This window comes from Siniperca chuatsi, linkage group LG12 (genome assembly GCF_020085105.1).
Source record: "Siniperca chuatsi isolate FFG_IHB_CAS linkage group LG12, ASM2008510v1, whole genome shotgun sequence".
In the NCBI taxonomy this organism is placed as follows: Eukaryota; Metazoa; Chordata; class Actinopteri; order Centrarchiformes; family Sinipercidae; genus Siniperca; species Siniperca chuatsi.
Genome location: NC_058053.1, coordinates 18735999 through 18755477, shown reverse-complemented (window position 1 = coordinate 18755477; position 19479 = coordinate 18735999). Strand labels below are relative to the sequence as shown.

At 39.8% G+C, this 19479-nt stretch overlaps 3 protein-coding genes across 7 annotated transcripts in view; 2 read left to right on the top strand and 1 right to left on the bottom strand.

Moving 5' to 3' along the window:
• mgat4a (alpha-1,3-mannosyl-glycoprotein 4-beta-N-acetylglucosaminyltransferase A) overlaps positions 1-9395 on the top strand; it is a 32089-nt gene extending 22694 nt beyond the window's left edge. For all 3 annotated transcript variants that reach the window (XM_044218018.1, XM_044218020.1, XM_044218021.1), the window contains 13 exons: positions 572-705; positions 823-869; positions 1026-1139; positions 2241-2316; positions 3005-3119; positions 3964-4094; positions 4179-4286; positions 4382-4456; positions 4604-4722; positions 5897-5975; positions 6267-6327; positions 6688-6800; positions 6936-9395. In XM_044218018.1, coding sequence (XP_044073953.1) covers positions 572-705; positions 823-869; positions 1026-1139; positions 2241-2316; positions 3005-3119; positions 3964-4094; positions 4179-4286; positions 4382-4456; positions 4604-4722; positions 5897-5975; positions 6267-6327; positions 6688-6800; positions 6936-6962 — 1199 coding nt within the window. In that variant the 3' untranslated portion in view covers positions 6963-9395. The remainder of the gene's footprint in view (positions 1-571; positions 706-822; positions 870-1025; positions 1140-2240; positions 2317-3004; positions 3120-3963; positions 4095-4178; positions 4287-4381; positions 4457-4603; positions 4723-5896; positions 5976-6266; positions 6328-6687; positions 6801-6935) is intronic.
• Positions 9396-9652: 257 nt separating this feature from the next.
• On the top strand, positions 9653-13810 carry LOC122885692 (cytochrome c oxidase assembly factor 5). The gene is made up of 3 exons (XM_044217136.1): positions 9653-9903; positions 13074-13157; positions 13426-13810. Exons 1-3 carry the CDS (start codon positions 9802-9804, stop codon positions 13465-13467), a joined length of 228 nt encoding a protein of 75 aa, XP_044073071.1. The 5' UTR covers positions 9653-9801; the 3' UTR covers positions 13468-13810.
• A 2-nt stretch (positions 13811-13812) lies between these two features.
• Positions 13813-18944, bottom strand: si:dkey-4e7.3 (uncharacterized protein LOC402865 homolog). 3 transcript variants are annotated; one of them, XM_044217132.1, is made up of 7 exons: positions 18785-18944; positions 17076-17188; positions 16676-16863; positions 15605-15784; positions 15411-15522; positions 14658-14794; positions 13813-14525 (listed from the first exon to the last, which is right to left on the bottom strand). In XM_044217132.1, the coding sequence occupies exons 1-7, from the start codon at positions 18844-18846 to the stop codon at positions 14178-14180; spliced, it is 1140 nt and encodes a 379-aa protein (XP_044073067.1). In that variant the 5' UTR covers positions 18847-18944; the 3' UTR covers positions 13813-14177. The 3 variants fall into 3 exon arrangements, with proteins under 3 accessions (XP_044073067.1, XP_044073068.1, XP_044073069.1); XM_044217133.1 differs by having other exon boundaries at positions 18734-18864; XM_044217134.1 differs by lacking the exon at positions 18785-18944 and adding an exon at positions 18578-18597.
• Between the last annotated feature and the right edge of the window lie 535 nt (positions 18945-19479).

The window sequence follows — 19479 nt, the reverse complement described above, 5'->3', positions numbered from 1 at the left end:
ATTTCAGCTCCTCTCTGAAACACTCAGAATGTTTCAGAATGTCAGTTCTGCTCTCTAGTTTTTTTTCTCTCACTGCAGTTGGCTTTGGTCTGCTTGGCTTTGTTTGTTTTAGCTGGTAGGAAAAGTTCATTAATTAATTTAGCTACGCTTTGCAGATCTCTGGATAAAGAATGATGATGTGTAAATGCCAGCTGTCTAGAGACCAAACATTGTTGCCTCTTGATGTTGATTCGGTGACTCTCTACTTAAGTTGTAATTGAAATGTTGTATGTTTTGGAATAAATTACTTTACCCACATTGTGTTAGATTGTTGATTAAAGACGTGTTTCTTTAACAGCATGCAGCATGATAGTGCAGATGCATTAAAAACTACCTTCATCAGTCATCCTTCCCACTGCCATCTGTCAATCTGGGCATGAATTTCTGTTCTTTTGGATTTAGGCCGATGTAATCTGTCGTTGTCGAACAGCAAAGATTATTTGGTTTTGGATCGACTTGATTAAATAGCCACCCTTGTAGCCTTGGACACTTCCTGTTCTCCCCTCACGCTGCTGCTTCTTCTTCTTCTCAGTTACCATGGTGATGGGGATCCCCACAGTGAAGCGCAAGGTGAAGTCTTATCTGTCAGAGACGCTCCGTTCACTAATAGACAAGCTGTCACCAGAGGAGAAACTTGACTGTGTTATTATTGTCTTCGTTGGGGAGGTGAGATCTCATATTCATACAGTGTGTGTCATAGCATGACACTTATGCACAATAAATTAAAAAATGATGCGAAAAGGTCTGTGTGTCTAATGTGTCTTCCTTGTTTGATCTCTGCAGACTGATGTGGACTACGTTCACAGTGTGGTTGCTGGCCTGGAGAAAGAGTGAGTACACTTCTCTGCCTTCTGACAGATGCACAAAAAGGTGGAAATATTGTGAAGGAGTGAAAAGACACTGTTACCCAGAGAAAAGGTGTGTGTGTGTGTGTGTGTGTGTGTCTGTGTCACACTGTCAACATACCAATGATCTTCTTTCTTCAGGTTTTCTATAGAGCTGAGTTCAGGCTTGCTGGAAGTGATCTCCCCACCAGCCACCTATTACCCTGAGCTCACCAACCTCAAAGAGACTTTTGGAGACTCCAGAGAGAGAGTCAGGTAAGCAATTCACATAGGCAATGACATCTGTGTTATCTGTGTGTTCAGTGCTCTGACATTTAATTAGGAAAAATGTGATAGAAATCATTATGTAAATCACAGAAAAACCAGCCCTGAGAAAAATGAAATGCAGGAGAGCTGTGATGAGGATTGCAGAAAAAGAAGGATGAGTCAGGGGGAAGGTGGGAGGGAGCGAGCAAGCGAGAGCTTTTAGGTAGGCTGCCTGGGTACTTGGTATTCCACAGGCATTTCTCAAAGTCACATCAAGGTCATCACCAGAAGCACCCTCTGTCTTTCTCTCTGTAGTGCTTCCCTCTGTACTTATCTTCTCTTTATAGTCAGCTAACAACTGGCTTCATTAGAAATCAGTTTATGGTGCAGTTTGTACCAACTACTTACTTACAGTATGTACTCAGATAATAGCCTTTAGGCCCAGAGGGCTGTGTGTTATGTTTGTACGTGGGCGTTTGTGAGCATAGATGCTTCTGATGGCAATCTGAACAGTTAGTATCTTGTTTAACATGGGCCATGGTGTAAAAGTGTTATATTTTAGACACTTGTTTTGTGTGTGTGCGTGTGCGTGCGCATGCATCCAAGTGAATGGTGTATTACATTTCCTCACTGCTGAAGCTGCAGCATCACTCAACCACCTTGCTGAGTTTAAGCACACGTGCAGCCATGCCCTTCACCCATATTTGTGGTGCTGAGTGTTAAAGTGTGTGTGTGTGTGTGTGTGTGTGTGTGTGTGCGTGTGTGTGCGCATGTGTGCGTGTGTGCGCGCCACCTCCAACACCTGTCCCGGGGAACACCTGCAACCCTCGGTGAACTGCCATGAGTCAGACCGCAACAAGGGCAGATCAAACAATTTGTGTGACAGTACTGGTTTATAAATGATTCAGATAGAATCTGCTGTTTTAACATTCAGCATACCTGGGAGTACCTTATTTGCACTATTTTGCTTTTTGCATGCGAAGCAGTGTGTCTGACATGCTTTCCACAGGCAAAATATCCCTGAGGATACCTTAAAATACTGCAAGATGGATTCACTTCTCATGTGTGAATAGTTTTATTATGTGTGTTGATGATTTCTACTTTGTTTAGATGGCGAACCAAGCAGAATCTGGACTATTCCTTCCTCATGATGTATGCTGTTAGCAAAGGAGTTTATTATGTCCAGGTATGTCCTTGAAAGAATAAATAAATAAATGTTCCCATAGCAACTTGTTGGAGTGCATTTGAAGATGGACTCTGTAGACAGTTACTCACACATCAGTGTGAAAGCCTGTTACTAGGCTAATGCTGGTTTGCTTTTAGTTTGGAGCGTGTCATACCAAATTAAAACATGGCAAGTACTTTAAGCAAATGTGTGTTGCTGAGCCAGTGTTGTTGTTTTTTTTCAGTCCAGAGCCAGTTTCACTTATTCTTAGCCTAATCCTCTTTGACTTCTACAGCTCTTATCTGTCTTCTTGGCTAAACTAGGCATCCAATTTGTCCAAAAAAATCCAAATATTTACTGTCAGCAGATTTGAAGTGCTCACACCAGCCACGTGCAGTTTAGTTTCACTGTGTTGTTAATCTCCCATATTTCTGTCTTATACATGTGGTGTGTCATTTCCATTCTCTGCTCTCACCTGGAGTGAAGAGGTATTGTCTGTCCGGCATCTACTGATACTCTAGTTTAGTATAGCAACTCAGAAGTGTCTTTTAGCTCAGTTCATAGTGTTGTCCTTGTGTGAAGATCTGTGTGAAGAGTGTGAGTCTCCCTCCTGCTTCTCACCCTCTCCATCAACAGTAAACCCCAACTCTTGTGGTGAGGTGTTTCTTCTGTCTTACATTTTGTTCTTTCTCTGCCTCCATTCCTTCAGCTGGAGGATGACATTGTGGCCAAGCCCAACTACTTTGCCACTATGAAGAACTTTGCCCTGCAGCTCTCGTCAGAGGACTGGATGATCCTGGAGTTCTCTCAGCTGGGCTTCATTGGTACGATCCATTAAGCATCTGATCAATACTCGGCATCCACCAGGGGTCTGTCAAATGTAGCAAGATCTGCATAGTCAGCTGATAGCAAAGCCAAACAATGGCATTCCTGGCTTAATGGTCTCTCTAAAGTGGTTATTAACTCATTCTCTTAACTCAGGATTTTCAAATCCACTTGGCAAGACATTCACATACTGTAAGTCTTGTAGGCTTTATAATAATAATATAATAATAAAACTTTATTTATAGAGCACTTATCAAAACAAAGTGCTTCACAACAAAAGAAATAAAATACCGCAGTGAATGACGAAATATAAAGAAATAAAATACATAAAATACACAAAAGCAATAAAATAAACAATAAAATAAACAACTAGTTCAGGTAAAGTCAGGTGTTATGTGGTCGTACTTCTTGGTCCTGGTTAACAGCCTAGCAGCTGAGTTTTGTACAGTCTGCAGTCGTGTCAAAGTTTTTTGATTAAGACAAGTGCTGCTTGTTGCTGCTTTAAGATAAACAGTCTAATGCACCGTGGACGGATCCGGAGCAGCCAGTTGAGAAAAGATGGAAATTATATTATATTGAATTATATTGATCACTGTAGAAATTGGGTCATTGTAAAGTAATATGATTTGGCAGGGAAAAACAAATCCAAATTCAGCACGTCACTACAATATGTAAATGAGGAATGGGTATATTTTTAGTCCAAGTGAAACTGTTTCTTGTTTTTGTTCAGATTAGGGGTTTAATCATCTTGTTGCAAATAAGTGATTGTTAATGGTGCTGAATGCTTCTGTGCAGGATCAATGAACATCTATAAACCCCCCCTTATTCTCTCTTTTCCTACAGGAAAAATGTTCCAGGCCCCAGACCTGAACCTCATTGTTGAGTTTATCTTCATGTTTTACAAGGAGAAGCCTATCGACTGGCTGCTGGACCACATTCTCTGGGTCAAAGTCTGTAATCCTGAGAAAGACGCGGTATGCACTGTGATTACTGTATAGCTATGAGTGTCATAGTAAAAGGAATGGGTCTCATTATTCTCCCCTTTTCCTTTTTTAAAGAAACACTGCGAGCGGCAGAAGTCCAGCCTACGTGTGCGGTTCAGACCCTCCCTGTTTCAACACGTGGGACTCCATTCTTCTCTCGCTGGAAAGATCCAAAAACTCACAGTGAGTCTCACGACCTCATAGTCATTTATTTAATGTAACAGTAGAGGCTACTTCCTGTGTTGAAATGTTGGCTTCTCCTCTGTCTGTGTCTGTAGGACAAGGACTTCCTGAAGCCACTGCTCCACAAGATGCATGTCAACCCCCCAGCTGAGGTTTCCACTTCAGTGAAGGTATCATGCCAGGGTTCCCATAAAATATATTATTTCAGGATCTTTACTTTGCAGTTATCTATAGTCTAGTTCATAAGAATAACTAAAAACATATCCCCCAACTTCAAGTGATCAAGGTGGTACAAAACGTGTGTATTGTGTCACCAGGTGTATCAGGGTCACACACTAGAGAAGACGTACCTAGGAGAGGACTTCTTCTGGGCCATAACTCCTACTGCAGGAGACTACATCCTCTTTAAATTTGACAGACCTGTTAGCATAGAGAGGTACGTATGACAGGCTTTGACTGTTTGTGATTTGTTTGTGTACACAGCTTCTTATTATTTGCATTCACATAATATGGTGAGACTGCAAAGCACAGCCCAACATATATATTGTCTTTATGACCATAACATTTGCACATACAAGCACATGCAAATATCTGTCTTATCTCACATATTTCAGCATGCTGCTTTTCAGGTTTAGCTTTAGTGTGTGTGCTGTGTGTCTCTGGGGATCAGGGTGAGCTAATGAGAGCGCTCTAAAATAAGCATTCTCAGGCCAGCCTCCTGCTCTCTGTGGAGCCGAGGCAGAGAGGGAGCAAGACAGTGAATATAAAAAGAGCTGATAGCGAGACTGACGGCTTGAATCAGAGCAGACCTGAAAAGGATGTTAATATTTGGTCATGTGGAGAGTCATTTTACAGTGATGAATGCATCCACTGCTCTTGTAAATATAATGTTAGGACAGCAAGAGTGTGCGAGACTGTCAGTCATTCAGCAAGTAAGTGGCAGTGAGTGGGAAAAGGGCCATCTAGTGTTCCACTGTCTGACTCTGAAGTGTTTTGTCTGCTTTTCAATGACACCAATTACACTGGCTCAGGCTCTTCTGCCGTGCTGATTAGACAACATCTCATCAGCAGTTGGTTGAGAGATGCAGCATTCTTTATGATCTGTCACTGCCTCCGTCCTTGGCTGGCATTCTTCCTATGTCTCCTACTCTCTGGCTGTGAAACATTTAGTACCCACTAACTTACGTGAAAGCAATCTTGTTTCAGATAAAGTAACGGGAAGCATGATTGTTTTATATTTTCTTTGAAACTTGCCAACCTTGAACCCCAAATCCAAAGCCACAAGTGAAGTTCATATTCCACACTGTGCCCATGCTTTGTGAATTCAAATCATCCTCCAGTTGCTCTGAAATCTACTGAGAGATTACTGGAATTTGTAACGTTCAAACTATATCTCACTGACAGTTAAGACCTGATGACAGAAGGGGTGTACATACTTTTGCATACCGATTTTTTTTCATTTCATGGACATAACTTACCTAACTAACCTAATATCCACAAGTGACTTGATGGACTGTGTGTATCTGTGACTCAGCTACAGTAGGGGAAAAGTGCGAGAATGCTTATCCATGGATGTATATATTAAAATGACTGCTTGATTTGATTGACAGGTTCCTGTTCCGCAGTGGTAACCAGGAGCACCCAGGGGACAAGATTGAGAACACCACAGTGGAAATACTGCCTGTCTCGGTAGAGAAACACCCCCCGCGCACACACACGCAGTCTGTCACCCTTCTGTGGTGTTATGTGCAAATGGTTTTGATTAGATTACATTGAGTGGTTGCTCTTCTCTTAGGGACGTAGCATATTGATTATTGACAGGAATGTGAGTGTGACAGAATTGTTTGCTCTGCCAGAGGCGATACATTCTGACATTGTGATTCACACTTCCAGTGTAGGCACAGATGCTAGCATCTGTTCAAGTGCTGCTCAAATGAGAAATCGTTAACATTTTCATCTTTCACTGTGTTCATATGTTAGGAACCTGGACTGCAGACCAAAGAGAAGTACAAGCGAACAGAAGATCGCTTTTACAGGATTGGTAAGTGCTATGTGTGTGAGTGCATACAAACACACTGACACATCGTGATCAGATTACACACTCACACTGATGGTGCCTACAGTGATAGAAAGTGTAAAAAAGTGTGTAAAAAAGGTTCTCAGTCACAGCCTTTTTCTCTTTTTATCACTTCCAATTTTCACCTGAAGTTTTTTGCTTTTCCTGCAGCCATTTTCTCTTCTTTATTGTTGTGTGTGTGTGTGTGTGTGTGTGTGTGTGTGTGTGTGTGTGTGTGTGTGTGTGTGTGTGTGTGTGTGTGTGTGTGTGTGTGTGTGTGTGTGTGTGTGTGTGTGTGTGTGTGTGTGTGTGTGTGTGTGTGTGTGTGCGTGCTTAAACACACAGGTCAGTTTGAGAAGGGTGTGGCAGAAGGGGCTGTAGATCCTTCCTTCAATCCAGTCCTGGCACTTCGGCTTTCGGTTCTCAAAGACTCAGCTGTGTGGGCAATCCTCAGTGAAGTAAGCCAATCACACACCACACCTGTTAATCTCCTGTCCAATCACATGATAAATACCACTTGCTCCAGATGCTGCTGCTGCCTTCTTGTTTTTTTTATCTAATAACACATGTGGTACTCTGCTCTCTTCCTGCAGATACATATAAAGAGGATAGCTGGCTGACTCTTCTGGAGCGGGCACATGAATCATGGCCCCAGGGAGACCAAAATCTCCTAGACTGCTTACGCAGGGCCTCTGGCACCTAGCAACCAGCAGTGAAGTCATTCGAGCCTACTAGAGTTGCTCATCTGAGCTTGTCTGAGGAACACCACCTCTCTGTCCCCACTCTTCCTATTCTACTTTATTTAGCTTCTCATCGACCAATTTCTCCCTTTCTTTCTGCATCTCTCCCTTACTCTTGTGCTCTTAATTAATTTGTGAGAATGTGAATACTACTGTCTAAAGAACAACAGCAGAGTGTGTGAAGACATCTGTTCCCAGCTCTGGCTATCAAAGAGACTGTGTTGTTCAGCAGCTTTGAACACAATCAGAAAACGCTTGGACAAAGGAGGACAAATCATCACATCTGGGGAGAACCAGTCCCCTGCCTGTTGTAGATGGTGCCAAATCCTTCTCTGTTACTCAATGCTGCCACCTTTGGGCAAGCTGGGGCATTGCACTGTCACTAGCACCTCAGCAAAAGCCTGTGATGATCAAGAATGTTGTCATCACTAATGGCCAGTTGCTCTCTGTTCTCGACAGTGATGACTGAGCTCTAGATCAACACCAGCCCATACAAAAATGTTTCCCTCACTCCCAGAGTATTGTCAGTCACACTCAAATACTCCAGTAGTCCTGAAACACAAACTCAGGATGAGCTTACTGTTCCAAAATCCTACCTGTCGCCAGTCAGTAACAACCAATCCATCAAGAAAATGAGTACCATACCATATCTATCTCACCTCCTGTCTGACAGACTGTGTAAAACCTCAGTGTCCATTTATAGTAAACTAAGAAGACATTGCCTTGGTGTAATTTTCCCGAAGGAATATATTGTTATATTGATATATTATTACAGCTACGACGATCTATGAAGGTAACTTAATTTATTTGAAATAAATCTTTAATTTGTACAAGAGGTAAAATATATTTTTATTCTATTAAGAGATGTTTATGGTAGTTCAGAGTCTGTTTTATTTGTGTATTGTTGTGTTTTTTTTTGTTTTGTTTTTTCAGAATTGCTATATTTTATTTTCATTATTACAGCTACTTGCAAAGTTGCTTTGTCTGCTGGTGCAAGCAGCTCGGTTCAGTCTGTACCAGTTTCTTTTCATTTGAAGCGAAGCATTACAACTAAAACAATTAATTTTCAGTATGAGAGGTGTGAATAGATTCTGGTGAAGTAGTTGGGGGTCAAAATTGGAAAAGTGTGCCTTATATCCAGGTCCCATAAAATTGATTATTCCAGTCTGTTCCCTCTCACTTTTGCCTACACTTTGATTGCTGGATATACTAATATTTTTAAAATAACAAACAGTCCACTTAGTGATTGGATGTTAAGAACAATATTTCTGTGTAATACTGAGTGAAAGTGATTTAAAAAAAAAAGATGGGGGGTTGTACCAGATTACCATCTGAAACAGCCTTATTTGCACTGCTTTTTCACTATTTTTTGTTACCATCACACCCTTCACCATCATACTTAAAATTTCCATCTTCCCATTGTAGTTGCTCATTTCACTGACTCTTCCAAATCCACCTAACAATTTATTTTGTCCAATCAAGTATCTGTTTTTGGATAGGACAGAATATTATGACTACTGATCAATGCAGAGTGCACCTTTTGTTGTATGATTTGGCTGAGGTTGTGTAGTACTTTCACTGATTTGTAAATATATATAAAAGCAATGAACATTATTTCTCTTTCTTTCCCTCGCTCTCTCTCTCTTCTGCCTCACTTAATAGTTCATTGAAATTCACTTGACATGTTTTGTATTCATGTGTGGCCAATAGTGGAAGCTATTTTTAAATGAAACTTCACTCATTTTACATCATACTGGTTTATTCAAGGGGGTTGTGAAGTGCTTTTTGGTGGACTTGATGTGAAAACGGGACAATTTTTGCTAATCATGCTTGTTCAAGTGCATGATTATTATTTGTAATTTATAAACTTTTTGGGGTTTTTTTTGGACAGAGCAGGCTCCTGATAAAACCATCCATGCTAGAGCTGTACTTAAGAAAACTGAAGTAGCTTGATCGACTCCTCTTCATCAAATTCTTTTATTATTTTTTTATTGGGAAAAGACGAGAGCAGGCCACTTAAACGGTGGAACGTTTTGAAAGACACTCCTAACAGGATTGGCCTCGCCCCCTAATCCTGCATCTACATACAAACAGAAACTGAGTGCATGAAAACAGCCTGAGCGGTTATGTGATTCTTGTGATCTCCCTACTGTATTTGTTGAAAGTGGACAGGAGGCAAAAAAAGAAAGGAACTCTTCCCTTACACCCATCAGTTCATGTGCCTTCATCATGTACATGTGTATGCCTGCCTCTGATGTTTTTGACATCATTTTTCATGGACATCTTTGAAATAAATGATAAAAGTTATTAGAAGTCATGGCCATTTATCTTTTGTTGTGATTTTGTTCTACTTGCATTACTCATGCCATCTGCATCCCCAGGTTTGATTTCAGAACAACTGTAAAGTAACAAGGTGAAAGGAAAGGAAATCTATTGCAAATATGACTAGAAATTTATTTGACATAAATTTTTAACTTTTCACAAATCGATGATGATTTGTCTGCAGTACTTACATACAAAACATACATGAAAAACTACAAGACTTCCCAGCATGCACTTCTTTGCGCCAGGTACTTCCGTTTTCCCATCATGCAGTTTTAGAAACATGGTGGCTGAAATCTTTCATAACAACATTGGTGTCACTGCTGTTAACTAGGCGATTCTTGCGCTTGTGAGTTAAACTATAAGGGAATATTGGTGTTAAAGCGGATTCTGCACAATGCCGAAATATTACGAGGAAAAGGAGGAAGATAACAGAGCCTGCGCCGGTATCAGAGAGGACTTCAAGGCGTGTCTCCTTCAGCACGACTGCGTGGTAAAGGTACGTTGCTTGAGTCATAGCTTACATCTGAACTACAGGTCTGACATTAGGCGCTGCGGCTCCGTAGTAGTCAACAGTTAAGTTAACTAAGTCGGGCCGCATATGGACACACATTTCATCTATCCATCTGTTTCCCCTAACCTAAACTGAGCTTTAGCCCCAGGCCCAACCAGTCACCCCTGTAACAACTAACTATTATCTAAACCAGAACCTTAACCACCACTGAGGACAGCGCTATGGAAAGCAGTATCCAAGAGTGAGACACATTTAGACACAAGGCCTGTCATTCGGCTTGCAGCCAGAGGTCGCAAACTGGGCAAACTCCTGCAGTTCGGTAAAGTTTGAAAGCTATTCACAGATTCGAACTTTCTGGATCAATAACCCCTAAGCGAAACGTTGTTAAAACACAAACGACGTCTCTTTCATACTGTAGTAAGGTAGACAACGAGCTACAGCCTAATTTTCACCAAAACGAGCCGTTTATCGGCGTTGCAATTTTTAGACGGTCCCTGCGCACTCGCCTGACAGCCGGCTGTAAATACAGACCATTGTTATTCGTCCAGTTCGGAGCACGGCTCGTTTTGGTGAAAATTAGGCTGTAGCTCGTTGTCTACCTCACTGCGATAGGAAAGAGACGTCGTAACGACGTTTCGCTTAGGAGTTATTAAACCGGGAAGTTCTGTGAATATCTTTCCGACTTTACCGAACTAGCCTAGCACCTTGCCATTCTCTCGTTTTACGACACGCCAAACTCCATTGTAAAAACTGTCAATTTAATATTGAGTCGTAAATATGAGTGTTTATCGAATTGATAGGAGACGCGGTTAAATTCGGCGTCAGTATAATTCCTTACAGCTCATATATGAACACTTACATTTTAATATGTGCTTCGTTTGCAAGCTAACTAGATAACCGTACGTTAGTTGCCATAACAACTTTAAGTAACGTTAACAGCTAGCGTTGTCACCAAAATATACTGTTGAGGGCGGGAAAACATGTCAAACTGTTCGTGGTGGATCAAATATATGCAAAAAAGTTTCACTGGTCTAACCACTGACTTGCTCAAGCAACATTCAACAGCATATAATGAATGACGGATGATACATAAGGTTATTGGACCTTGTAACCGTTAGGCCACCCTGCCCGTCCGTTGGAAGCGGAAGACATTGAGTTATAACTGGTGATCACGAAGAGTTTATTCATCTCTGTAGATTTTACTGTTAACTGACGTTTATTTTTTCCACTGTACATTAATATGCTGACTTTTTACAAATAAACACACAAGAGAAAAGATTCAATGTTCAATTATAACACGTCAAATATTTATCTTAAAGACCCAGTCATTACTTTTGTTGTTTTGAGTTTTTGTGTTTCTCTGATCATAACTCAGTATTTAAGCCTTTTTGCTCCGGTGTTTAAACAGTATTGATAAACCGTTTACAGCATCAGAGATAATTTATTTGACTTAATGGTTGTGGGACTCCCATTTTGTTTACATTTAAATCACAGATTATCCCTTACGATTTGTAAACATAGACATATGTACAGTGGTGTGCAAAAGTGTTTGCCCCCTTCCTGATTTCTCTTTTTTTTTGCATGTTTGTCACACTTAAATGTTTCAGATCATCAAACAAATTTAAATACTAGTCAAAGATAACACAAAATGCAGTTTTTAAATGAAGGTTGTTATTATTAAGGCAAAACAAAATCCAAACCTACATGGCCCTGTGTGAAATAGTTATTGCCCCCTAAACCTAATAACTGGTTGGGCCACCCTTAGCAGCAACAACTGCAATCAAGCATTTGTGATAACTTGCAATGAGTCTTTTACAGCGCTGTGGAGAAATTTTGGCCCACTCATCTTTGCAGAATTGTTGTAATTCAGACTCATTGGAGGGTTTTCCTTTTAAGGTCATGCCACAGCATCTCAATAGGATTCAGGTCAGGACTTTGACTAGGCCACTCTAAAGTCTTCATTTTGGAGTCTTCAGCCATTGTGTTTTGGATCATTGTCCTGCTGCAGAACCCAAGTTCACTTCAGCTTGAGGTCACAAACAGATGGACATTCTCCTTCAGGAGTTGTTGGTAGACAGCAGCATTCATGTTCCATGGTTTATCACAGCAAGTCTTCCAGGTCCTGAAGCAGCAAAACAGCCCCAGACCATCACACTACCACCACCATATTTTACTGTTGGTATGATGTTCTTTTTCTAAAATGTGGCGTTACTTTTACGCCAGATGTAATGGGACACACAACTTCCGAAAAGTTCAACTTTTGTCTCGTTAGTCCACAGAGTATGTTCCCAAAAGTCTTGGGGATCATCAAGATGTTTTCTGGCAAAAATGAGACGAGCCTTAATGTTCTTTTTGCTCAGCAGTGGTTTTCGTCTTGGAGCTCTGCCATGCCGGCCATTTTGGCCCAGTCTCTTTCTTATGGTGGAGTCATGAACACTGACCTTAACTGAGGCGAGTGAGGCCTGCAGTTCTTTGGATGTTGTTGTGGGGTCTCTGAATGGCTGAAGAACAAACTTTGGAGTGGCCTACTCAAAGTCCTGACCTGAATCCAGGTTTAGATTTTGTTTTTCCTTAATAATAACAACCTTCCTTTTAAAAACTGCATTTTGTGTTTACTTGTGTTATCTTTGACTAATATTTCAATTTGTTTGATGATCTGAAACATTTAAGTGTGACAAACATGCAAAAAAAAAAATCAGGAAGGGGCAAACACTTTTTCACACCACTGTATATGTTTTATATCTGTTTGTAACATCTGATCAGCAGTCTTACTATGTTTAACTTGATTGAAATTTATGAAATTTATATTAAAATTGCCTGAGCGTTTAATCCTTAAACAAGATCATAATAGATTAATTTTCTGTCACTTGACTACAGGTTTCAGCACTACACACTCTTACTTATTTGTTCCTCTATTTTGGATGAACTGATCTGTAAATTGTATTGTGTTGTCTTAGGAAGGAAAAGCTACACACCAGATGGAATGAATCAGTATTCCCCAGTCTTTTTTCTCTGTGGAGTTTAGTGAGTAATATGCCAACTCAGATTCAGACAGGACTGGAAGCCAATGATTGAGGCTCTTGTTAGGGAATGCAGATTTTGCTCATGGGAATGACCCAGTGTATTCTAACTGGTTTCTTACTGTAATTTGTCAGGAGGGGAAGATGCCCAGTGAGTGTTTGAAGGAAGGCCACTGCAAAGCTCTGCAGACATCGTTTTTTGAGTGCAAGAGGTCAATGGTAAGTCTGTGATAATTACATTGCACTTAGTGCAACTAGGAACTGGTGGGAAGTGAAATTGAACAGGGAATGTTTTATCTTCTATCTTTCCTGATGTGTCTGCAAGCTGGGTTTTCCCAAAGTGACAGTGCATAATGAAACAGAAAGGCTATTGAAAACAACTGGCTGATAATGTTTAAATTAAATCCTATTCTGTCTATTCTGTACAAAGATGACTCCTGTTTTGAGCTGTGCTGCAAAGTAACCAGTGTCTGTCCTCTTTAAACAGCTGGATACAAGGTCAAGATTCAGAGGAAAGAAAGGATATTGAGGAACCATCTGAATGCTGATGCTGCCATATGGCTGAGTGAATCCTGGATGAGCAACTGTAATTGCTTGTAAGGATTTAAATCAAAGAGCGCTGCTCACAGGCCAGTGTATGTGCAGCTTTACAACCTCCTCTGAAGGACATGTGTCACGAAAGTGGGGTAGCAAAGGACTACCAAATATTAAAGAACAATGCACATTGACGCACAAAAGGATTACCAACTCTTCAGCAAAATGTAGCACTGAAACAAAACTGGAGCTGTCACTGGCCGGAGCTTTTTCTGGATGAATGAGTGTGTGTGTTGTGTTATGAAAACACTTGTAGTAAAAATAAATAATGAATACAATGTTAAAGAGTTTCTATTAAAATTTTAATGAGGTGCTATCATAAAAAAACACACCTGACTGAAACATAAGGTTTCTAGTGTAACATTAAAAAAACAGTTTTTATAATGGTGGAATCATACAATTGAGGTACACATAAAGTAGTAAGTTTTCCATTACATTGTATAAAATGATATGAATTAATATAAATTTCCTGCTATAGACAGTGCAAAGTTACAGTTTACCGTTAGTTTCGCAATGGTCTTGTTATATACAGTCTGTTGTGTGTAACAACAGAAAACCATCATACTGAGACAAAGTATGTCGATGGAAACCGTGACATGGTTATTAATGCTACTAATTGCACACTAATTAGAATGATTAGAGAGGCTATTTTAAAGCAGCCATCATCATCTGCTTGAACTTCTCCATATCTACCTTCTTCATGATAAAAGCCTCATGAGTCTTCTTTAGGAAGCCCACAGTATCCACTATCATCATGCCTCTGGTGTGTGTGCCCGTCAGCTCTACGCTCACTGGGTAACTGTCGCTTTGAGTGATGAATGAATCGTCTACGGCGGCCGCCATGGCGTACGAGTCACAGGAAACAAAACCTGTTCCGGCGACCAACTCTTTCTGGAGGCGCTCGCTGTGTGACGCCTTGATGCTGTGCTGGAAGATCCGTGCCATGAAGCGAGCTTTATCTGTGTCCTGTGCCAACCAGGCGTCACAAAACTCCTGTCAACACCAGGAGAAATGTAAACACAGAGCAGCAGTATTTCTGATGAGTTCATTGATGCATTAAATAGGAAGGTTATGTGCTGTAGTCTTAGAAATCTATATGTTACAATGTGTAAAAGGAGGCCTTACCCAGGACAGCTTGCTGTAGCAGGTAAACTCCCAGCAGGCCAAGTAGGTGGGACACTGGTAGTCGTTCAGTACAATGTACGCAGCTTCTGGATCAGCAGCAAAATTGAACTCACTGCACGTTGTGGTGTTTCCTCGAGCTGAAGGAGCAAACCACAGAAAACCACTGACACAATGAATAATGACAGAATAATGAGAACACTTAGACAAGGATTTGAATTCTAAAGTAATTTTATTACAATTTCAAACACTGGGGTCACAGTTAGTGCTGCAGCCAACGATTATTTTAATTTTCGATTGATCTTGATTCATTTATTAATCTTTTTGACTGGATAATACCACAAATGAATGAAAAAATTCAACTTGCTTGTTTTATCTGACCAACAGTCCAAAACCCATAGGATATTCAGTTTATAAAACAGGGAAAAAGCAGAAGATCCTCACATTGGAGATGTTGCAATGAGATCATCTTTGGCAGTTTTGCTTGAAAAATGACTTAAGTGGGTGAATAACAGTGGCATTTGTCATGCTGTACTCAGTTTTGAGTTTTCAACACAACAGACATGATATGAGAAACGAGACAAAAAACAGACTAAGTCATTTCTATGCCAATTAGAGGTGCAATGGTGAAAGAAATGGAAAATTATTAAAATAAGTTATTTTTCTCAAAGTACATTATTTTGCCTAGCCCTCTAATACTGTTGCCTTCTGCTAAAATGCAGCATGAAGAAACTAGAAGTTCATGATCTTACTGACATTCAGTGTTGCCTCCCATGATGTAAAGCGCCCGCAGTTTGCTCGGTAGAGATGGATCCATCCTCACAGCCAGAGCCAGGTTGGTAAGGGGTGCCGTGGCAACCAGAGATACCTGGGGAATAAACCCAGACTTGAAAAGACCTGAAAGAAGCCCATATACACACAAATAGAGCCGTGTGTGTCACACCTCTCACCTCTCCTGGGTTCTCATTGATAATCCTGATCATAGCTGACACAGCGCCCTCCTTCTGAACCAGGTCCAGACCAGGAGCGTTGGGGTCAGGAGCGTCTCCCAGCCCGTCCTGCCCATGGAAGTGTCCCGCTCTAATGCTGTTCCCGAGGATAGACTTAGCTGCACCTTTAAACACTGGAATCTGGCACGTGAAAAGAAGAGCACACCAGATGAAACATGCAAACACACCACAACGAAAAATGCTGTACTGCTGTTATTTTTAACTGATTTCTGTCAATTTATGCAACATTAACGTTCCTAGTTATAATGTTACAAACTAAAAGATATGGTTGGGCAATATGGTGATTATACTATGAGACAACATTTATACCAAGCTAATATTAAAAATTATACAGCTGGACTATTTTATGGCAACATTGGATTAACAACATTGTTTAATCAATGTAATGACCTTACTTTCTTGACTGAATTAGCCAAAAACATATATTTGCATAATGTTATTTAATTTATCTGTTGACAGTTAATTAATTTAATTTCTAGAAAATTTAGTACATCACAATATATATTGATATATGACAATGACGTATACTTTACTGGAAGCCCTAGCACCCCCACTACAAGATTAAATGTGGACACACTTACGATGTGATATGGTAATGTTTAAAAAACACTCCCTAATTTTTGGGTTGAAGCTGAATTAGTAAACAGGGTTTTTGTTTAATCTGATAATAATATCATGTTGGATGCTTGGTTTCATTTTCTTTTTCAGAGCACCTAGCCGAAACCACAGAATATTTCCCATTTCATTTGGTATTAAAATGCAAAAGTCTAATCTTGATATGTACTCATGCAACTCAAACTTTTCTACTAAAGCTAACAGCGCTCATGTGACTCATTGTTGGGCAGTTTTATGAACCCTTACTCACATGATGTCAGTAAATTCCAATAAATGTCTGACTCTTGAGAAAACACATTAATGTTGGTCTAAAAAAAAGACCCAATATTCACCAGCAAATCATGCCAGGATCATAAAATAACTACACTGTACAGAGAACATCAGTTCTGCACCCACCTCGAGTTTATTGCAGGCTTGCAGAACCCGCAGTGTGTTCTTACACACATTCTCCACTGTGGTGTTTCCATGCACGCAGGTGATGCCCAGGACCTCCACGTTGGGGGCGGCCAGAGCCAACATGATGGCCTGAGCATCGTCCACCCCACAGTCTACATCCACCAGCAGCTTCTTACTCATCGTGGATCCTAAGAAGCAAAGACTTTAGTCCAATAAGAACAAAACACTGCTCATCTAACACTTTGGTCACTGTTTTAGTCCTCTAGTAAATTATTAAGCTGAAGATAACATTTCCCCTACATCACGGTTATAGAAAGCTGTGTTGAGCTTTGTTGGTTGTTTAATTCAGTAAACTTATATGAAACAGAAGCACATATTATTTCAACCGGACAACACGTACCTGCAGCTGAGTGTACAAAAGATAAACTGCAGTATTTGCCGGCTGGTGCTCTTCCTCTCACAGACTGGAACCAACGAGCAGCAGTAAGTAAATCAGAAACTGGGCGGAGTGGACTGAATGGGAGGAGTTACATTATAGGAAGCAAAAGTTAATGATAAATCTGCTTCTCGAAAGAAATACATCTATTATCAGTTGTGGAATAAACACATAACCTATTGCGCAAAACACATTAAAAGTGTATTTACAAAGAAGTGTATTTACAGGGTCTATCAAAAGGTGAAAATACTCCTTTACTTTAGTAATATTATTAATACCACAGTATTAAAATACTCTATAACCAGTCACAGTCCTTAAGTATTATTTGCAAAATGTACTTAAAGTATTGCAAGTACTTATTATGCATAATGACGCCTTTCCAGTGGTGGAAAGTAACTAAGTACATTTACTCAAGTTCTGTACAATTTTGAGGTTCATTTTCTGCTACTTTCCGCTATACTTTTACTCCACTACAATTTAGAGGCAAATATTTATATATCCAATATATATCCACTACATTTATTTAATAACTTTAGTTACTATACTAGATTCAGATTAAGAATACAAAATATAATCAACAAATAATTTTAATATTATCATATCAAAGACAGTAGCAGTAGCAGTAATCATTATGAAATGATAATATAGATTATCCTGAAATGGGCCATTCTGCAAAATGAGGCAGGACCTTTAGTTGTAACAAAGTATTTCATTGTGGTATTGCTACTTTTACTTGAGTAAAATATCTGAGTAATTTTTCCACCACTGCCTCTTTCACAGTTTTATATTTATATTGTATTATTACTACAGATGCATTCATGTGTAAGCAGCATTTTAATGTTGCAGTTAATCTATAAAAGCATTCAATAATTATGTTTTGGATGTTAAATCTTAATCTAAAAAGTAACTAGTCAGATAACAGCTGTCAGATAAATGTAGTGGAGTTAAAAGTACAATATTTCCCTCTGAAATGAGGTGAAGTAGAAGTATAAAGCAATAAAAACAAAGTACATAAAACTGTGCAACAGTACTTGAGTAAATGTACTTTCCACCACTGGTGTCTAAGTTATATATGTCTTATTGTTTTTGCCACTAAGTGTGATGCTTTAGTTTCACATGCCACCAAAATTTACCAGAAAATCCGATATTGTATAACTTAAAGGAAATTACTATCTCAAAGGGAGAGGCGAACACTTCTCATGATGTGTGTTTAAATATAGTTACAAGGCGTCATTTCTGCATCCAAGAGCATGAAACTGCTTTTCACACCTGACTTGATCTATATAACGTTAGTCAACAGAAGCACAGAAACACAACGAGCTAACACGATAGCTATCAGAAACTCTTTCGAAACAGCTGCTCACTATCACGTCCATGCACACAGGAATAGGACTAAGCAAATCAAAATATAATACGCTATAATACAAGTGGATATAAAGTATAAAAGCTAAAATAAGTGTACGTACCAAAGTGGATTTAGAGGTTGGTAAGTATGTACGGTATAATACAATGTTATAAGTAATAAGTAATAGTGCAATAATGAGTACTGTAAAGTTAAGTGTAGCTTATTAAGATGGAGACGGTGGATGTTGCACAGCAGTAATATAAGTATGAATATGTACCAAAGCTCTTCAGTTTTTAGGCGTTAGTGTGAAAGTGCAGCCTCGCCTCACCTCCCCACAGAGCTGCTGGAAACGTAGGATGTCTTCGCAACGCACCGGATTATCGTCGCCATGCAGATAGCTGACCGGAGAGGAGGACGGTGCAGCGAGCTCTCACTCTGCCGTCATTTCTGCGCACCACAAACTGCATCGCGCATGCGTGAGAGTGCCTATATTTCCAGACTGGATAGTGGGTCATTTTGACTGTTGAGGTGATTTACTTCATTACTAAACAATCTACGGAAATGACGTCACTTTCGGACAAATAGCCTTAAAGGGCGACTCCCGAACAGAATATATAAATATATGTGTGTATATATATATTTATATATACTTCACCTAGAAGTTTATTTCATTGTCTACATGTTTATTTAAATAATTGTCACGGACTTTTTTATTTGGATTTCTTTTATTCCTTTGCACTATTTGTAATTTGTATTTGTTTACAATTTACAGAAACTTTTGACATGTAACTTAACTTTGTCATCATGATTGTCCATATACGACTATCTGTCCGTCTTGGGAGAGGGATCCCTGCTCTGCTGCTCTTCCTGAGGTTTCGTCCATTTTTGCCTGTTAAAGGTTATTTTGGGGAGTGTTTTTCTCATCCAAATCGAGGGTCTAAGGACAGAGGGTGTCTTATGCTTTACATATTGTAAAGCCCATGAGGCAAATTTGTGATTTGTGATACTGGGCTATATAAATAA